Source organism: Manis pentadactyla, chromosome 7 (genome assembly GCF_030020395.1).
Source record: "Manis pentadactyla isolate mManPen7 chromosome 7, mManPen7.hap1, whole genome shotgun sequence".
Classification (NCBI taxonomy): Eukaryota; Metazoa; Chordata; class Mammalia; order Pholidota; family Manidae; genus Manis; species Manis pentadactyla.
Window position 1 is genome coordinate 79,204,226 of NC_080025.1, and position 20,175 is coordinate 79,224,400.

Genomic DNA, 20,175 nt, shown 5'->3' on the forward strand with positions numbered 1-20,175 from the left:
GAAATTTTTCCTTAAACACAAAGAAAATATTGAACTTTCAAGCAAAACAAAATAAGAGGGTTGTGTAATGCTCTTCTGGCATAATATGAATCTGGCGTTTGCATTCCAGGTGGGAAATATACCACATTTGTATGCATCATGTCCTGGTCCTAGGAAGTGTTCTGAGGGTGCCTGGTAGATGGGCTTAGCTGGTCACACTAATTGGTTTCATCAATCAGCATTCTATAAATCTAGCAATCCTAGGTAGCTTGCCTTATGGTGGAACTTTTGATGATCCAAACTGCTATCTGGTAGAACTGTGTTGAAACAAACTAGATAGTATGTTTTGGGGATTTTTTAAAAAGTCAGCCGGGGACAGAAACTGAAGCACTGTAGAGATGGGAGCTTTCTGTTTTGTCATATCCAAGTCTAAGTAGAACAACTAGAAGAATCTCTCCTTTTTACTGCATATTATCTACTTCTTAGACATCCCCTTAACTACTGATGCCTCAAGCTGAGCCATTCCAGCAGCAACCAAGAATCCCTTAATAATCATCCCCAGTGGTGAAGATGCAAACGGTCTGGTGACTGTTGGCATAGTTTGGAGTCTTTTAGAAAAAGAATACCTCTGAATCAAAAATACTGTGAATAGCGTCACAGCAATATTTTCTTCAATGAGTATTCTTTATATTCAAACACTTTATATTTTCATGATCTTCACCAAAATAAAACTAAACAACAAAAAATAATGCTGTTCATTGGTTCGTTTACAAAAAAAAAACTAAAAAGCTAGCAAAAGAGAAAAAAGGTTTCTTGTTTTCTTTCTCTCTTTCTATCCTAGGTTTATAACTGTGTAACTGTGGGAGAGAAGTAGATGTGGAGACATGCTCAGAGAGGAAATGGCAGAAAGTAGATGAAATTTTTAAACTCTTTTCTCTAACCTCCCTTGCTTACTCTATCCCTTAACCCTCTTAAGATTATATGCAACCTTAATTGCTTTATGAAAGAGGACTGAAAAGTGGAATAGTTTAATAGTCCATTTTATTTCAAGAAAAGCCTTTGGAAAAGTCTGTATGTTGACCACAAATGTTATGTGTGTGTGTGTGTATATTACTTAATATATAATATGTACTGTATGTTATATATATATTGTACAATATTAGATATACATACACCTACATATATATACACACATACTATATGCAATAAGAAAAACAACATAATATATAAAAAGAATTTTCTGCAATAAAGTGATTTTTTTATGCCTGTGGACAGAATTACTTGAATAAGATTCATATTTGGGGAATATATATGATTTTGCAAAAGTTGCTTTGGCTGATATGTGACTGCTAAAACTTCTTTCTAGGTTGCTATCATCATTTCTAAATTTTGAAGTGTTGTTATACTCATATTTCTACTATCATACTGGCAGGTCAGGCTGGTTTTCATTTTTGTATTATTGCTCTTACTTTTCTAAGTGATATTACAGACTATCGAAATGCCTGCAACTATAGGCCAGTCTCGCCTATTGTCTGGAGTCTAGACAGGCTATAGAAAAATCTCTGTGACATATAATAGGCCAAACAATTTGTAGGGTTGTTTATCCCTACAAATTCACTACCATTAAAAAAAAAAAGGATATACTATTTTATTAAGAGGAAGTAATATTATAATCTTCCTGCCTTTCTCTGAATGACCAAAAATCAGGATAGGTTTATACACTTGAATAGATCTTTATTATATGATCAGGTACAAAGCAATCTATAGCTCAGAAAAACCCAGACTTAACAAGGTAAGTTTGTCTTAACTATAGTTTTTTCTAAGTATTTTTAAGTATTTACAAATGTACCTCATATTTATTTTGGGGGAAAATAAAGATGGGGGGAAGTTCTTTTTTTTGCTCATCTCCATACCCTGTTGTAAATCTCTGAAGACCAATTCTGTAGAGGATTTATGTATTGAAAGGAAAGGTGGCCTCCCTACAGCTGAGCTTAGCTGAAGCCCACTTCTGAGATGGTAGATCACTTTATGGGCAAACGTTATCCTTATTGTAATTACCACTGTCTCGTCTGCCAGCCTGGAACTGACAGAGCATACCTGTACTTAGAGGAGACGGGCACCTTCTAAACAGTGCCTCCCGGCCTTCCAAATCACCTCAACTGCAGGACGTCAGGCAGAGTGCCTTCCTGCAAGTCTGCCTGTTGAGAATTTGAAGGCAAATCTAAGGCTGGTGCAGGGCTAACAAGAGGGAAGGGGCTTGAACAGGAAGTGACTTCAAGAGGAAAAAATAAAGAGGAAGTGAAAAAATATGGCAGTGAGGACGAAATTGCATGTAGAATATCTGTATTCAAAATTGATCCCGTGGTCCCCATTAAAACTGACCCCCTCACCAGGGTAATGCTGGCTTTTGGATGCAAAACCTTGTTTTGCAGAGCTCTCTAGGAAAGAAGATGAGACATTTTTAAATAAGTCTAGAAGTACATGATCTGTGTAAGAAAGTACATCGTAGTCTTTTAGAGTCCATTTTATTGATCCATTTTCCTTGGGTCCTCAGTACATTGAATAGGTGTCTGCTGTGGGAAGACAGTTCACTTCATTCTCCTTGGTTGATCTGACTGAGACTTCTGTTAGGCTGAGGCCAAGGTGGGGAGTGGGGTTGGGGGCAGCAGTATGTGCTCTCTGCCCAGGTCCCATTCCAGGAGCAAGGCTGGCTTCATACTTGGGTTACCCATGCAGTCTCATAGGCTCTGTGCTTAGAGGAGTTCTGAGCCTGGTTTAATGCTCTGCTGTCATTGTCTTGGAATTCTTAAGAAATTTTCCAACACAGCATCTACATTTCCATTTTGCACTAGGCCCTGCACAATTATGTAGCCAATCCTGTCCATAAGAATGTGCTTTTAATACCACTCATGAGGCAAATCAGAAAGGAAAAAAATCTGGCATTGACCTAGACCATTTGGAAGAAGAAGAAATCTAGAAATATGGTTAAATGTAGTACATGCTGTATGATCTTCTCATTATTACCTATTTCTTTAAAAATGGTGAATGAGAATAGTAATGCTTTACATTATAAACATCACAAAGGCCATAAAAATAGAGCTGAAATTGCACTAGATATTGTAATTCATCTGCCCACAACTCTGTTTTGATCACATCATAATTTTACCTGAAAGCGTAATAGTGCTTTGGGACAGAGCTCTATGATTCCTACTATAGTTGGAGTGACAAGGGGCAGCCTTTCTCTGTCCATCCCACTGCCAAGAACTTCTTGGTAAGAGACCTCTGTGACTACCAGGGGAGACACCCCCATTCAAGTCCAGGTAGACATGCTTTCCTGGGAGACCTGACACTCAACTCGAAGGGCGCTGCAGAAAGGGACTGTGGTGTCACCAGTCATTACCAATTGTCTGCCTCATCTCCTGTCCCAGCTGAAGCTGCAGCTGCTGCGGGGAGTCCCAGCACAGTGCCCCATGATCATGCCCCCCTCTATTAAGTACAATTATCCTCCATGACTTCCAGGATGATGGCAGAGAGCAGTGGCTTGAATCCAGATTTACTGATGCAATTTATTATAAACTTCTGAAGGGGTAAACAGGATTGTGTATGAGCTTACTGAAATCACCAGATTGACTTGGTCCATCCCCAATTTTTTCTCTTTTTGTTACATTTAAATGTCAAAGGCATGAGTAACATCTCGGGGCCTCTGACTAAGGAAGTAAAATATAAAACAGCAATGTTTTCAGGTAGGCCACATGATGCTTTGTTTATATAGCACACATTTTTGGTTGTTTGATTTCAGCATTGTATCTGGAAAATACACTGTACACATTTATTTTCACAGATAGGGGTCTATTTCCTTTGCAGAGCAGGTGCTTAACTCCATTAGCATAAATGGAAGTTATGTGAATTTAATGGAAGAGAAGACCCCTTTTATCATTTGGCTATAATTTTTATTCTATTTGTGCATCTTAAAAGTTACTTCAGTAGACAGTGGTTGCATGCGCCGTTTAAATTTCTAAGATCTAAGTAAATATGAGGCTAGCTCTTGAACAAGTTTTGAGGATTTTTTCTCTCCTAACTATGGGATACAGTCTGTTTGTTTGAAGCTGTACAATCCCATTCAATGAATTGAAACATGGGTAAGATAACAAGTCATAAATTAACTACAAATATAACCTGAAAATGTTGAGTGTATTTGTCTTCAGAATACACTCCTAGAGAGCTGTTAATCATTGTCAGATTTTTTTAAATGATGTGTGAATACATATATTCCACAGACTTATAAATAAAAATTACTCACTGCCGTGGCTCCTTTACTGAATAACAAGATTTTCTATATATATATGGAGCTGATTTTAATAGCAGATGGGCCAGTGAGTATAGAATTATTCACGTGTCCTGATGATTGATAGCCAGCCTCTCTACCTGTCTTTCCTGCAGATGTGTTTTATAGAAAGCCCGTTGCCATTGTTAATGCTTCAGCGCTGCCACACAGATATGGCTGTCATAAATATCCCCTAACAACTATGTTTGCTGCTTATCTGAATTAGTTAGAATGCTGTTTGCAGCTCCAGTTTTGAAAGAAGCAGCTTATCTTCCACCTCCTATTATTTCTTTTTCCATTAACCTCTTCCAGGGAAGAGGTTGTTTTCAGTTGTAATAAATACACGTAAGTTTCAAATCCCTGATTATATGTCTACAGTAGTCAAAAGGTAAAATTCCAAAATCATTTTCAGCTTAAATTAGAATTTGATAAATTAAATGTCAACCTACAAACTAATTTTGGGAGACCACCCTTGCTTTATTTGTTTGGCATCCCATTCATTAATTGCCTAAGAAAACATGCGTTAATCTTTACATTTTAAACCCGAACTTTGGCAGCATTCAAGTAGCTTATTTGATAAGATTCCTTGGGGCTAAAAGAATAGCAGTCATTTATTACAAATTTCTAGAAACAATAAATTTGACATTTGTTAGTATATTAAAAGGGTCTTGAAAATTCTTGGAAAGAAAAAATGCAGATGAATGTGAGAGATCAACTGTAGCTGCTAACAAAGTAAAGCATGACTTAAGTGTTCATCTGTATATTTTAAAGCTGAAATTAAAAATTAGAATAAAAAGTTTATTTGTAATCCCAACAAGAAAAATGACCTATGTAATATACTTTATAATGATGATCAAGGTGTAATGTACAAAGATTATTTCAAAGTGTCTCAAAAAGTTTTCATAGCCAGCTAGACTAAGAATAAAAGGGAAAAGATTCCGTGAGCTATTTCGCTTGCACTTTATTAAACAGCAGTTCAATATAGTAGCATCCGATAAACTGGAAGTGCTGGCAGTTAAAAAGGATTTGAGTGACACAAAATAAATACAATACATTTATGGTTTTTAAGTGGATTATACTTAGGCAATAATTGTGTGCTTTGGAGCTACTTCGTGTTTTCCAGTACGACAGGGCCTACGTCAGTTTTCCACAAGAAGTTTGTGCCCTGAATATAAATAACTTACCTCCGTCCGTGGGGACAGGGTTGTGCGGAACAGAAAATGTGAAGTTAAACTGAGATTTGGGGTTAATTCACATAAGAGTTCCTTCATGAAGAGACGTGGATTTGAAACCAGTCAATTAATTACTGTGCTTTATGAAGGCCATTATCCCCTGGTGATGACGAACCTGATAGCGTGGCTAAGCTCTAGCGTGGCTAAGCTCTGGCAGCCTCCACAGAGGAGAGCAGAGCTGGGCTCAGCTTACCCAAGTTCGGTTATAATCACCCCAAACACTTGTGTTTCTCATTAAGTGAGTATGGCCATAAGGTGCAAGATACTTGAAGTACTAGCTGATCCCTAACATGGGTAAACAATATTATTTCCTTTAGCTGATGCTAAACACTTCTTTTGGTTCTCCCTCTGTGGAAAAGACAAGACTTTGACTTAATTGTATGAGGCATAAATTATTCCCTAGTGCCAAACATCCAGATAAAAACTGAAAATCCAAATACTTAGTTCTGTCAATAACATCTGGACATTTGATGACATAGATACAAAGCATCAGGATTTCAATTGGATTTTTACAGTTTTAACAACGCTGGGCAGTTAGGTCAAAAGACCCAAAGGCATATTTGCAGGGGCAGATTAGGGTGCTAATAAATACAATTCTATAAAATAAGCTATGTGGAAATAATAATTCATTTCTTTGTTATAATAAATTATATGTATTTGAAATAAAATAATTTGGTTAAAATATATGATATAATTTTAGAATTAATTTGATTTTCTCTAGGAAAAATGCTTAATTTTAAAAAGAAAAGAAAAAAATGCTATTAAATTCCAATTAATGTTATATTCATCTTACAGTTAATGCAGCAGTGGCTTTCATTTTTATAATTATATATGTAAAAGACCATGATTAAACTAATTATTATATAGTGTGCTTATTCAGGTAGCATTAGTTTATAAAAATGAATTTATAGGATTAATATCTCTTCAAGCTCCTTTTTTTCTGAATTGATAAGAAAATGCTTATGACTTTTTATGTATTATGGAGTAGTTGATTCAATGAAAAGAAGTCCCTAATATCTGATTTTATAAAAAGCAAATTAATGTGTGTGTAGTAATTTGCAATAGTCAATGGAATTCATATATTAACATTTTGGAGATAAATGGCCCATGAATATAAACCTTCTGAAACAAAGACCAGTTTGTATAATTAATCATCTTTATGGTTCTTCTGTGGTTCAAACTGTCATCTTCAATAGCAGTTTGGATTTTGAAGCACTCGTTAATTATAGTGTTAATTTTTTTATGGCTGACGAAATTGTGTTTAGTTTCAGAATTTCAAAACTGCTAAATTTTATCTTGAAAAATTACTGCTTAGAGCAATGGCCTCAAATCACAGCTCAGACCAGCCAAGCATGAAGCTGCTCCTATAGTCTATGAATCTAGATTAATACTGGGGCTGTATAGAAATGGAGAGTCATTTGTTTCTTACATGCATATGCTGCTGCTGGTATTATCTAAAACATAATATGAAACCAAGTATCTTCTTTTACATGCTTATGTGTAAATATTTATATGCCATACAGGTTGGACTTGAAAAGTCAGGAAGTGAATGTGTCATTATATCCCACTCTCAAGGAAGGTTTGCATGATTTTTTGAGACTGTCAGCTTTCGGAACATCTTTTTCATTTTAAAACATGAATTATTTATTATTTAGGGTCTATCAAGAAATTTTGCACACTTCCTTTTCAGCTGGTCCATTCCCTAAGATCTTTCTCCTCACGGCCAGCCAATCGTTTCTCAACATTTAGATGGAATCTTTTATTTTCATTTTTATTTGTCTTACTATTAAGGACCCTTTGGTAAAAAGTGAACATTTAGTATCCTAAAAACTAGCCACCCTTTGACTTAGGAAAAAAAGTCAGTTTGGCAGCCCTCTAATCACATTCCTCAGTAGAGTTTTTCTAATCTTTAGAGTACTGTGTCCACTGAGACACAGATGCTCCATGACTGTTTATTTGAACAGGATAACCCTGTCTAGCTCAGTGCCTGGCAACTAACAAGCACTCAAAAAATATTTGGGTGCCTGAATGTTTCACATGTGACAGTTGAGGGGTAAGAGAAAGCTTAACTGTGTGAGGCATTCAAAGTGCAACCTCCAGGCTGGCTATAGATTGATGGACAGGAAAAAAATCCATTTAACTATACTTCCATGGAAAAGGATATAAAGAAAATATATTTTAAAATGAGTGCTTGTCCTTTCTCCATAATCTTTATCCCATTCCCTCTCCCCTCCTGTGCTTTTAAAAATGAGCAATTGGCCACTAGTGTTATGAAAACTAACAGTTGACTCAAATAGTTGTCAAACCACTGGAAAAATGCTTCCTTTTCATTGTGCTTTTTTTGGACACTATAGATATGGTAAATCATGAACTACATTATAAAAATACCTCTTTTATGCCCAAACATTCAGTAGGAGAGAATGACATTTCTTTCATTACTTTGGTAAATGTTTTAAGGTGTTTAGCAATAAGCCTTCTTTTTGTCAAAACTGCTTAGATGCAGTGGTTGCTAGGAATTTACTAGAAAACCTATAGTTAATATCAGGAAGAGAAGGGATATAATGTTCAGTCAGCTAATATGACAGATCAGCTTGAGCAGCACATGCTTTTTCATTTCCCTGTCATTTTCCTGATCTTTTGTATTATGGAAAAAGAGTAGTAATGGAAGTTTAAAAAGTTTATTTTCCATTATTGCCCATCAGCCAGTGTCTTTAGCATTTTTTTCCATCTTTTGGAGACATAGATTATTCCACATAATAGGAAAAATAATGCTTAGGAGATTTTTCTGAAGAAAAGAGGATGATAAGATTTTAATACAAATGTGAACCTTAGTAAATTAACTCTTTCTTCATCAGTGGCATGATTTCTTTTTCCTCCACAGGTAAAAACTTCAAAATTTTGTCATGTTTCCTATAATGCTAAATATTAACAGGAAGAACATTTAAAAATGTTTCTTTTTAAAAAGTTTTTAAAATAACATTTTCTTCAGTGTTTGGTTTATTGAAACTGATAAAGACCCATATTTGTTACTATTTACTTTTGACTTTTATGTCCTACCTTTATTTTTTCCTGAATTGTGTGGTAAGAATTTTTTTTAAGTGTTGTTCTAACAAACATTCTATAAAAGCCAACCACTTATTTAAAGATACTATGAAGAGAACTTTGGCAGAGAAATCTCAGGCTTGATGGATGGATGAGGGTTTCCTTAGATAGGATTCTCAGACTAAAAAAAAAAAAAATCTTTACAAAAAATACATCATCAGACTACAAAATATTAGCATGCTGCTAAATCTCACAGAAATTTTTGTCCACCAACTGGTAAGAGCAGATGCTGCAGTATGGAGACTCATGTAACTTCCACTTTCTAGACTTTGCTCAAACTTCTGTAAATACGAAGCTACCACACAGTATACACGTCTTTGTAGTGGAAGGCTGTAGTATATTTACATCCTCTGTACACTGCATTCTGGCTTGGAATTTTGGTCTGTGGTTTCATCCACTGTTGCCAGGGATACTAGACTCTCTGAGAGTTAACTACTGTGGAGCTGTATTTCTGTGAAGCGAGGAAGCCGGTCGTTGAAGCGGCTGTTTTGTCGCTTAATACCCCCCACTTTGCTTCCCTCTGTATGTGTGGCAAAGGGAATTGTCCTAAAAAATATCAGCTTTCTCTGAACACAAACGTGTATTTGTATACCAGTAAGTCCACAAACTCCTGAATTGGGGGTGCCATTAAAAATTGTTCTTTTTAAAAAAGCTTTTAGAGCTTAGAGGGGTTTAGCAGTCTTTCTGTAGAAACCCATGCTTGCTCCTACAGTTTCTGTAAATGCATTAACAAAAAACTAAGGTGCATTAAAGTGAAAAGTAACTTAGAAGATGTCTTTTTAACAGAAAACTTTGCATTCTGGGCTAATACAGGAGATGAATTATCATATATCTGTTTGGAGTCAATGGTTAACATAATTGTCACAGACTTTTATTTTAATGATTCCATTTAATTGAAAGATTACAAAGATGCTGATGAACCACACATCCATGGAATATTTATACTGAAGCCTAGAGTTCTATTTATTTTAATTTGTTTGCCATGCTTAATGTATCTGAGAAGCCAAACTGAAATTATGGAATACTTTTCTGTCTTAATTATACAAGGTTAAAAATAAATAACTGACTTTTATATTAAGCAACGCCCGAGACAGATATTTTTACCATGAAAAATATACAGCATTGGGCTGGTAGGAGTTACTACAGGTAATGCAGCTATTTAAAATCAGCTGTGAGGTACTATAAAGTCTTTAAAATTACAAACAAATGAGGGAGGCTTGACTGAGGATTGTTCAAAATGGTTAGCCATGTGTTTATAAAAAGGGACACATGGACGGTATTTGTGTGTTTAACCCTGGTTATAAAAAGCCATTTGAGTTTTATAACAGCATGTTCAGCGGTTACAAAGCCTTATGACTTGAGCTAAAAATGTACAATATCGCTGTAGAAAGTGCTAGAACAAGGAAATAGCTAGATGAAACTGTATTGGTCATACTTGAAAAATAAAAAATATGCATGTATATTATACATATGTGTGTATGTGTACATTTACGGGGAATAATTATGCTTTAATTTGACTTTTCAATTTGAACAATAAAAAGTACTCTGACAGAATTTTTCTTGTGATATGAAGGAACCCTTTCCCCAAACCTACCTCATGAAACTTAGCTATTATTAGTGTGACTATATAAAGTGTGACTATGTAGGAAATTATTTGTGTGGGTTTTTAAGAAACCAAATGTGATAAAATATAAGGTATATTTCTAAAAAGAATGCAGCTCTATATAAGTGAAAAAAAGAAAATGAAAGAAAGGAAACAACAAAAAAATTGGAAAAGAGGGGAATGACTATTAATAAGGAAAAATATCATCATTTATTCAGGGTTTATAATGTGCCAAGCATTGTAGTAAGCTTATTATATTTGGGGAGGGGTCTTATTTAATATTCACAGCAGTATAAGGAGATGGATCTCAAAATTCCTTTCTCACAAATGAGGAAATGAAGATGATAAATACTAAAATATAAATTCTCTTATGGACACACAGAAATTAAGTGGCGGAGCTGGGAAAGAAACCATACTCTGGCTGATACTGGAGATGGAGAAAATTCTTTTAAAATTGGTTCCATTCTTAAAATCTAGTTATTCTGCAGTCAGTGCCTCCCTTTAAGTGCACAGCAAGACACTCAGAGGTTCGACTAATAGTTATTCGGAGATGGGGTGGGGCAGGATCCAGAGGCCCCCTCCATTCCCTTCAGGCAGAAGGGAGGGGCAGATCCCTGACATGGGGGAGAAGGACTAAAAAAGATCAGTTTTCATGAATTTTCCACAACTTCTGCTTTTTATTTTTGACCTTTCATCTTCCAAGAATCTTAGAAGATTAAAAACAATCTTCATACTCTTTTAGCAGGTGGTTCAAAACACAATCCCTGCTTGCCACTCTGCCATGGTATGCTGGCATTTCTTACAGGGCTGAGGCCCCTGATTGCCCCACACTAATGTGTGAGACTTACGTGTTCTTTGGCAAATCATTTAGCTCCGTTCTTCTATTTCCTACCTGGTAGAGAACGATGTACACCTGCTCGTTAATGTCCTCACATAGCAAACATCAGAATTAATTCTCTAAGATTACAAAAACAAAACCACAAAAATTTTTGTGGTTTTGTTTTTGTTATCTTTGAGAAATGTGTTCAATCTGAGTGACAGTTTAAAGAAAAAGAATGCATGGTTATTCCGTGATGAACTTACTCATAGTACTTTCTTCACTTAGATTACTTTTCTCAATCCTCCCCACATCTCTATTGATAAATGGGTCAGCCACCTTCATCCCCATTTTACAATTGAGGCAATGAGAGGTTAAGTGCCTGACCATTGCTGGTAACCAAGATGAGAGCAGGACTTAAGTAGTCTCTTGTCCAAATCTGAGGTTCATTTTACCTCCTCTGTATGGCCAGATTGCTGCCTCAGAAACTACCTTTTGGCCTTAGTTCCCTCGGCTGTAAAAATAGGGTCATATCTATAAAAGATGGTCACTCTTAGAGCTAAGATTTTATTATCAGGAGCAGCGCCCTGAGTGCTTTTGGTATAAAAATGCTTTAAGCATTTAGCAATAAATTAGAAAATAATCACCTAGTGGAGTGAACTGGCTGTTGGTGAACACTATATATGAAGCAATGGGAAAAACTGAATCATCCCTGATCTAAGATGTGGACTTTGGCAGATGAATCTGAAGGCAGAAAATGTTTCCAGATCCACTGATTCAGTACAATTCTGGACAATTTTTATGAGTCTTCCTGATCCTATTCCCTTGCTAGAACTATGGGCTATTTCCTTCACAGGGCTTCTCATAAACTTTTAAGTGACTGAAATTGTTCATCATTGTTGGAAACTTGTGAATATCATTCCTATCACAAATGTTAATTGTTTGAAAAATTACTCCAGCTATTATTTTCAGGGGAAAATAAATCTATGGTGATGCTCTAGATTTAACCTTTAGTGCCTTGATAGAAACTTGAAGAGATAGTGAAGCCATGTCATTAACATGCCATTTTGCTTCCCTACTACTTGCTTGACACACACCACATACCAGGAAATGTTGCAGTTGTCACTCTATAAAAAGGTAAATTTTAGTCTATTCATTTTTTTATGTCAGCGAAGTTAAAAAAAACACACACCTCTGCCAGTATTCACACATTTTGGCTCAAGAAAATATGATAATTTTATCTGTATTTCATAGTCCTTATATGCCAAAATGATTCACTGCTGGGTCTTTCATCCCGAGGTAGTGCCTGGGATGGGACTGGTACTCAGTCCATGCAGATGGAAGAAATTTGTGTGCTAGTTAGGAGGACATGAGAGCAGTCTTATTCTTTAAGCAACATGAACCAAGATTTTCTTCTATTTAATGATTAAGATATTATTGGATTAAAAATCTCCTAGACAAAGTGTCAGATGTAATTATGCTCATGAGCCTCCTTTCTAGCCATTTCTAATCAGAGAGAATCAGGTGAGAAGGGTCAGGAACCTTCCATGGGTAAAAAGGACAGTTCTGTCTACATGATGCTGTTCATAGCCATATATATAAAATGAATAGGACGGTCTTCTTGTTTGTTAGGACACCTGTTTGCTCTTACCTGCAAGTAATTCAAATGCCCAAAATTATTACTTTGGGTGTGGAAACAGCCTGTGAATACACATTCACACATTCAAGCTAAGATTATACTTAAAGTGCTTCCTGATGGTGATATCTAATTCTAAAAATGGGGCAGTGTGCTGTTCACCTTCTAAATCTAACATTACAATCATCTTGGGTTATTTTTATAGTCAACTAGATGAAAAAGTGTAATAGGATGAGGTAGGTAATGTTAAGCCATTGTGTTTTCGTGTTCTACTGTGTGCATGTATGTGTGGCCCAAAGCAAATTACCATTTCTGTGAAGTTTATGGTATTCTAGGGAGGAAAATATTTGGCAGAACAAGTTTTTTTAAAAAACAAGCTTCTCATATTTTTCCAACCTAAATGAAACTTACTACTTTCACAGATCAAAAAGAGAACAGATCAAATACATCTCGTGATGTGACGTGAAACCTTTTGTGAGAGGGAATCTATATTTTTAAGGACAAGTATTGGCATTCTAATATTATCCCACCCACATGGAAAAGGTCAAATCTAGTACCATTGCAGGTACTTTTGTTTATCAGAAATATTGAAGTTTAATGAAATTCAATTTTGAAAAATTAGATGTGCAATTTTGTCATAAATGATACTCAGTTCTGTCCCAAACTGTATTTGGGCATGTAGTCAAACTATAATGTTTCATAATCTTTATTAGTGTTGTTTCTTAACAGTCTTGCCATTTCTACTACATGAAACTGTGTAAACATATTTAGTTGCTTTCTTGTTTCAGTATGTAGTTTCTATATATTGCTAGCAATAAAATATTATGTATGGAATCATATGTCAACTTAAATTTGTACGATTTTAGTCAGGAATACAGCATTATGTTTAGGAGTCAAACACTTAGACTTCACTCTTTATGAGTAAGTACTATGTATTTTAGTAAGACCTGTTTTTTTCCAATATTTAAAGTTATTTGAAATTATAAGGTACTTTAGCTTGATTCTCACCTTCTAGTTAGAAATATGCTATCATGATTGGTTTCTGTCTCTTTTTGGGCTTTTGTTTTGTGGTTCTTTTGGGAAGGACTCAGTCAGGAGTTGGAAAGAAAAGAAATAGTGGGCCTATTCTTTCATATAAATATGATGCCAACCCTTTGCTGCTTATGTTTTTTGTTAGCTCTTTTGAATCATTTATTCTGAGGGCCTCATTTCCCCAGGGCAGTATTTTCTGAAATTGAAGAGAAAAATGAAGAACAGTGGAACCTAGCAAAAGAGCTCAAAGGAGGGAAAATGGACCGAACAGAGGGGTAGGTAGGGTCATTCAGTACTACTGTGAACTTACGTCATTGCCTAAAAAGACATTTGGATTTGTTGCAATAACAAGGGAAGTAATAACCATTTAAAAACTCATTCATATGACTAAATGAGAAGTCCTTTGGTATTGCATTTCTCCAAATAACTAGAACTTATTTCTCCCTCCTGTATACCATTTCCAGAATTATTCTTGAAACATTTAACCTTGTACCAGCACACTAACAGAAGGATATGCTTTCTAGAATGATGATGCCACCCTCCAGTCATTTGTCTTTGATAGATGGTATCTAAGAATATCATCCCCTGTAATAAAATTGTAAAGTTCTAATCATTTGGTACTTCATCTAGTGGGTCATTTTTTCAGCTGTAGAAGTGATCTCAAAGCTTAGATTTGCTTCCTCTTTTTTTATTCTTAAATATGTGTATTGATAGTGATGGATGTGTTATTAATGTTTATAGAATACATGGATAGCATGTGTAGCATTAGTGCCTGTATATGTAGTATACCATCTTCTAGGGTAATCCTACAAGAAAATGGGCTCTACAGTCTAAATCAATTTTATTCTGTACAAAAACCATTCAGACTTCTACTTGATCCTGCTTCTCATCTTCAAATAATTCTCTTTACTATTCCTAACACTTGCATGATATCCTTGAGCAGATTCATTTTTGGAAGCAATGTAGAGAAATCATTATCCTTTAAATCAGCTAACAAAAATTCATATATGCAGTTTATTGGGTGAGGTTAATTTTTCTCCTCACTGAATTGTACAAGAAGATATTACTTGGGAAGTTGTTAAAATCCCCCTCAGTAGAGCATGCTGGCTAAGGAAGTCAATACTGGAACCAGATGCCACTGGCACTGATATTTGCTAGCTCTGCAACCTCAGTAAGATGATATAATCTTCCTGTGCCTTGATTTCTTCTGTAAAGTGGAAATACTAGTATCACCCTACATAGAATTGTTGTGAGGAATGAACACAACTCTTGGTAAATGTTAGCTACTATTATATTATTCATAGGTATCATCTTATAAGATCTTACTGGAAAAGCCAAAGCATTATTTCATAAAAATAACATTTCTTTGTAATGTAAGCTATACTTTTGTCATGCATACTGGCATATTAGCAACACTAAAAAAAAAGAATCAATAGCATTGATATAGAAAGAAAATACCACAGTTATTTAAAAATCCTAGTCAATAATGCAGCTTTTATTTGCTATGTTCACTGTAAGTCTGATCTTATGATCAATTTTTGTTACTGAAAGTGCTTTAACGTGGCTACTGTAATTGTATAGTTTACAGAAGTTTTTAAAGCTTTGTGAATTTCACAAGTGATTTCACTATTGAAAGTGACATTATTCTCTTAAGTTGTCAGTTTATGAGCAACACTTTGGGGATCTAACCAATTTAAGGAAGAATATCTGGTTTCCTTTACTTTCCAAGGGAAACATCTGCTTCAGGAGGAATAGTCATGCAGGCTTCAGGCTTTCAGACGTAGAAGATAAATCTTGTTTACTGTTTTCCATTCATTCGCTTTGCAGCTTGCTGTTCCCCACAACGACGAATGGACTCGATTTGCCAGGACCCTCGTGGAGATCCGTGCCAACAGAGCTGATAGCGAGGAGGAAGGCACTGTTGAGTTGTCTGCCTAGGGGAAATGAGCCGCCCACATGCCATGCCTCACTCCACCTTCTAGAGCTCAGTGCCTGCAGTCATCGATTCCTCTTGTATTCAGTGTCCATTCAGTAGCAGTATTGCTGTGACATTTTGGGTGCCATATTGTGCCAGCTTTGCTTCGAGTATTCCACATGTATCCCACCCTGTTATCTACAAACCTGAAACTCACCAGAGCATTTCTATGTCTATATTTCTGTCTCAAAAATGAGGCGGTGGGGGGAGCGGGGAAGGGAGCCTTTACGGGTTTAGTTGTTGCCTTTTAACTGCTTAGTAGCTGTATTTAATAGCTGGAAACCTCTGCTTAAATTTGTGCTTACATGCACTTCTGGCATAGTCCTATTAAATCCATATGAAGCCAGATATGATTAGGTGCAGATGTGGTGTGCTTCATGATATGGTACAGGGCCAAAGACTTGAGATGTGGTGTTTTACATGGTGACTCACATTATGAATGGATTTACTAGAAGAACATTGCTGCTCCTTATTTATTGTGGTGTGCTGCATGGAACATATTTATTTGAAAGCATTAAAATAAATGATCCTAGAGCATGTGCATAATGAGAGGGCTGTATTGTCTCTGCTGCTGCTGAGGTTACATTAAGTTCCAAATAACAATTACAATGTGCTGGTTCCACTGAGAACACGAGATCTTTAGAGCTTTGTTGCTGTGAATGGAATGAATTTTAATGCCTATTATTTCTAGGTACTTTAACAATATTTCAAATATAGTTGACCATTGATAACTTGTCATTCAAGCTAACCCAGTCCGACAAAAGTCTGTGGTTTCTGCATATGACACCAGTATTGCCAGTAAAATGTTCCAAACCAGGTCTGCACCAGTGTGGATAAATCCTTTGCTTGGGGAAAGCTTGATTAGAATTCAGCTGTGTTGAGGGAGCTGGGGAGATATATTAGGGCCATGTTAAGGACTGAGCGTGAATTTCCAGGCGGCCAGCCTGGGTAGACTTAAATCAAGAACTCTGGTTCTATTTTTCTGAGGGAATGAGTGTGGTGCTTGGGAAAGCCCTTCTTTATCGCCTTCACCAGAGGCCCTCCTGCCCCGAGACGATCTCCAATGTTGGAGTAAGAGAAACAGGGTAAGATGGCTGAATATTCTACACACTACTTTTTTTTTTTAACACCAGAAAATTATGTTTATTGCTATTGGACTAGGAAATATATCTGTAAACAACTTTAAAAGAAAATTTTTTTCATAAAGTCATTTCATGCTTAGAGAGAATTAAAATAAATAGTGGTTGAGTCATGAAAAACACTGGAGGACAAGCTTTCAGCTTTTTAGGAAGAGAATTCCAATGGTGCTTTATTGGTAGGGACTCCTTGAACTGTGAGACTTCTCTTACTTCTAAAGCAGAAACACTTTTTTCTCCGCATGCCCTGTGGTGTACACAAGCGTGCCTTCTTACTGCACTTGGCAGGTACTGCGGGCTTGACAGACTGGATTGCAGCAACCCTGTGTCGAGCAAGACTGTGCCATTTTTCCAACAACATTTGCTCACTTTGTGTCTTTCCAACAGCATTTGCTCACTTTGTGTCTCTGTGTCATGTTTTGGTAATTTGCACAATGTTGTAAACTTTTTCATTATATTTATATGGTAATCTGGGGTCAGTGATCTTTGATGTTACTATTGTATTGTTTTGGGGTACCAGGAACCATGCCCATGTAAGACGGTGAACTTGATTGATCAACGCTGTGTGTGTTCTGACTGCCCCACCAACCAGCCATTCCCCCATCTCACTCCCTCTCCTCAGGCCCCCTGTTCCCTGAGACACACAATATTGAAATTAGGCCAATCAATCACCTTACGGTGGCCTCTAGGTGTTCAAGTGAAAGGAATTGTCACATGTCTCACACAGCTAGAAATGCTTAAGCTCAGTGAGGAAGGCATATTGAAAGCTGAGACAGGCTGAAAGCTGGGCCTTTTGCCCCAAACCGTTAGCCAAGTTGAGACTACAAAGGAAAAGTTCTTGAAGGGAATTAAGAGTGCTATTGCAGTGAACAGGTGAATGATAAAGTGAACAGCCTCATTGCTGGTATGGAGAAAGTTTTAGTGGTCTGGATGTAAGGTCAAACCAGCCACAAACTTCCCTTAAGCCAAAGCCGAATCTAGAGCAAGGCCCTAACTCTCTTCAATTCTATGACGGCTGAGAGAGATGAGGAAGCTGCAGAAGGGAAGTTGGAAGCTAGCAGAGGTTGGCTCACGAGATTTAGGGAAAGAAACCATCTCCGTAACACAAAAGTGCAAAGTGAAGCAGGAAGTACTGATGGAGAAGCTGTAGCAAATTATTCCCAAGCGCTAGCTAAGATCATTAATGAAGGTGGCTACACTAAACAACAGATATTCTATGTAGAGAAAACAGCCTTCTATTGGAAGATGCCATCTAGGCCTTTCATAGCCAGACAGGAGAAGCCAATGCCTGGCTCCAAATCTTCAAAAAACAGTTTGACTCCTTGTTAGGGGCTAATGAGGCTGACTCTCTTGCTGGAAACTAATCTGGCTGAATTGAAGCCAATGTTCATGAACTATATGCCCTTAAGAATTATGCTCAATCTACTTTGTGTGTGCCTTATGAATGGAATAGCAATGCCTGAATGACAGTAGCACTATTTATAACATGGCTTACTGCATATTTTGAGCCATCTGTTAAGATGTACTGCTCAGAGAAAAAGATTCCTTTCAAAAATATTACTGCTCAATGACAATGTACCTGGTCACATAAGAGCTCTGATGGAAACATACAATGAGATTCATGTTGTTTTCATGCCTGGTATGTAACACAACATCCATTTTGCAGAATCAAGGAGTTATTTCAACTTTCAAGTCTTATTACTTAAGAAATACATTTTGTAAGGCTATAGCTGCCATAAAGAGTGATTCCTCTGAAGGAGCTGGGTAAAGTAAAATGAAAACCTCCCAGAAAGGATTCACCATTCCAGATGCCATTAAGAACATCCATGATTCATGGGAAGAGGTTAAAATATCGACATTCATAGTAGTTTGGAAGAAGTTGGAGGACTCTGAGGGGTTCAAGGCTCAGTGGAGGAAGAGTCACTGCAGGAGTGGTGGGAATAGCGAGTGAACCAGACTTAGACGTGCAGCCTGAAGATGCAACTGATTGTCTGTAGTCTTTTGCTAAAGCTTAAACGGATGAAGAACTGCTGCTCACGGAGGAACAAAGAAATTGGTTTCTTGAGATGGAATCTGCTCTTGGCAAAGAGGCTGTAAAGATTGTTGAAATTACACAAAGGATTTAGAATATTACATAGACTTAATTAAGCAGTGACAGGCTTTGAGAGGATTCCAATTTTGAAAGAAGGTTGTTTTTTAGGGTAAAATGCTGTTAAATGGCACTACATGCTACAGAGAAATTGTTTGTGAAAGGAGAGTCGATCGATGGTGGCAAATTTCACTGTTGTCTTATTTTAAACCTCCACAGACACCCCAACCCTCAGCAACCACCATCCTGGTCAGTTAGCAGCCCTCAGCATTAAGGCAAGACTCTCCCTCAGCAAAAAGATTACAACTCGCTGAGAGCTCAGATGATGTTAGCACTTTTTAAGCAATAAAGTATTTTTAAATCAAGGTATATAAAATGTTTTTTTTAGACAGAATGCTTTGCACACTTAATAGACTACAGTATAGTGTAAACATAATTTTTATGTGCTCAGGGAATCCAAAAAATTCACTTGACTGACTTTATTATGATATTTACTTTATTGTGATGGTCTGGAACCAAACCCACAATGCCTTCCAGGTATGCCTGTAGACATTTAAATTCTTTGTAAACACAAATTATAATTTTAAAGATGAAATATGAGTATCTTAAATAGGTTTAAAATCAATCCAATAAAAAGTACTGGGGGACAATATTCTTAAACATGCACTGAAGGACCAAGAATAGATCAATAACCATGAGCTGCTACTATAGACCAAACTCTGATTCAGTGAGTGAAAACTGAGAAGTGCAAAGGCCAGAGGTAGTGTGCATATGATGAATTAAGAGTCTGTGTACAAACGTACCCGACTGCGGTAGCCAGTCTCCGGGACAGACTGCTTATGCAGTGCTGTCCTGTGCTGGATCTGGGCTGGCCTCATCTAACTGGTAGACTATGAGGGAAGTGATATTATGTGAGGTCCTATGGTTATAAGATGTATAGCTTCCTTCTAGGTATCTTGGCATGCTCACTGTTGGTCCCTGAACCTGTGTAAGAAGTACAAACACCTTGAGACCTCCAGGCTGTACAGAGGCCCAAACTGACCAGGGCGGGCCATGTGGACAGAGAAGTACCCAGTCAGCCCACAGCCATTTAAGTCATCCCAGCTGATGTCCAGATGGAATGTGGTGGCCAGGAAGATTTGCCTTACATCTCCTGTTGCAGAGAGCATAACTAACTCATAGCTACAGCTTGTTTGCTCTGGAATCCATCACCATGTTTGCCCAAGGCCCTGCTTCTCACAGGCTGCTCG

The 20,175-nt window shown here is 36.9% G+C and overlaps 1 protein-coding gene across 7 annotated transcripts in view; it reads left to right on the top strand.

The window, feature by feature from the left end:
- Positions 1 to 16,518, top strand: part of DYNC1I1 (dynein cytoplasmic 1 intermediate chain 1) — a 288,492-nt gene extending 271,974 nt beyond the window's left edge. For all 7 annotated transcript variants that reach the window (XM_036894541.2, XM_036894542.2, XM_036894540.2 and 4 more), the window contains one exon: positions 15,553 to 16,518. In XM_036894541.2, coding sequence (XP_036750436.1) covers positions 15,553 to 15,663 — 111 coding nt within the window. In that variant the 3' untranslated portion in view covers positions 15,664 to 16,518. The remainder of the gene's footprint in view (positions 1 to 15,552) is intronic.
- The last annotated feature ends 3,657 nt before the right edge of the window (positions 16,519 to 20,175 follow it).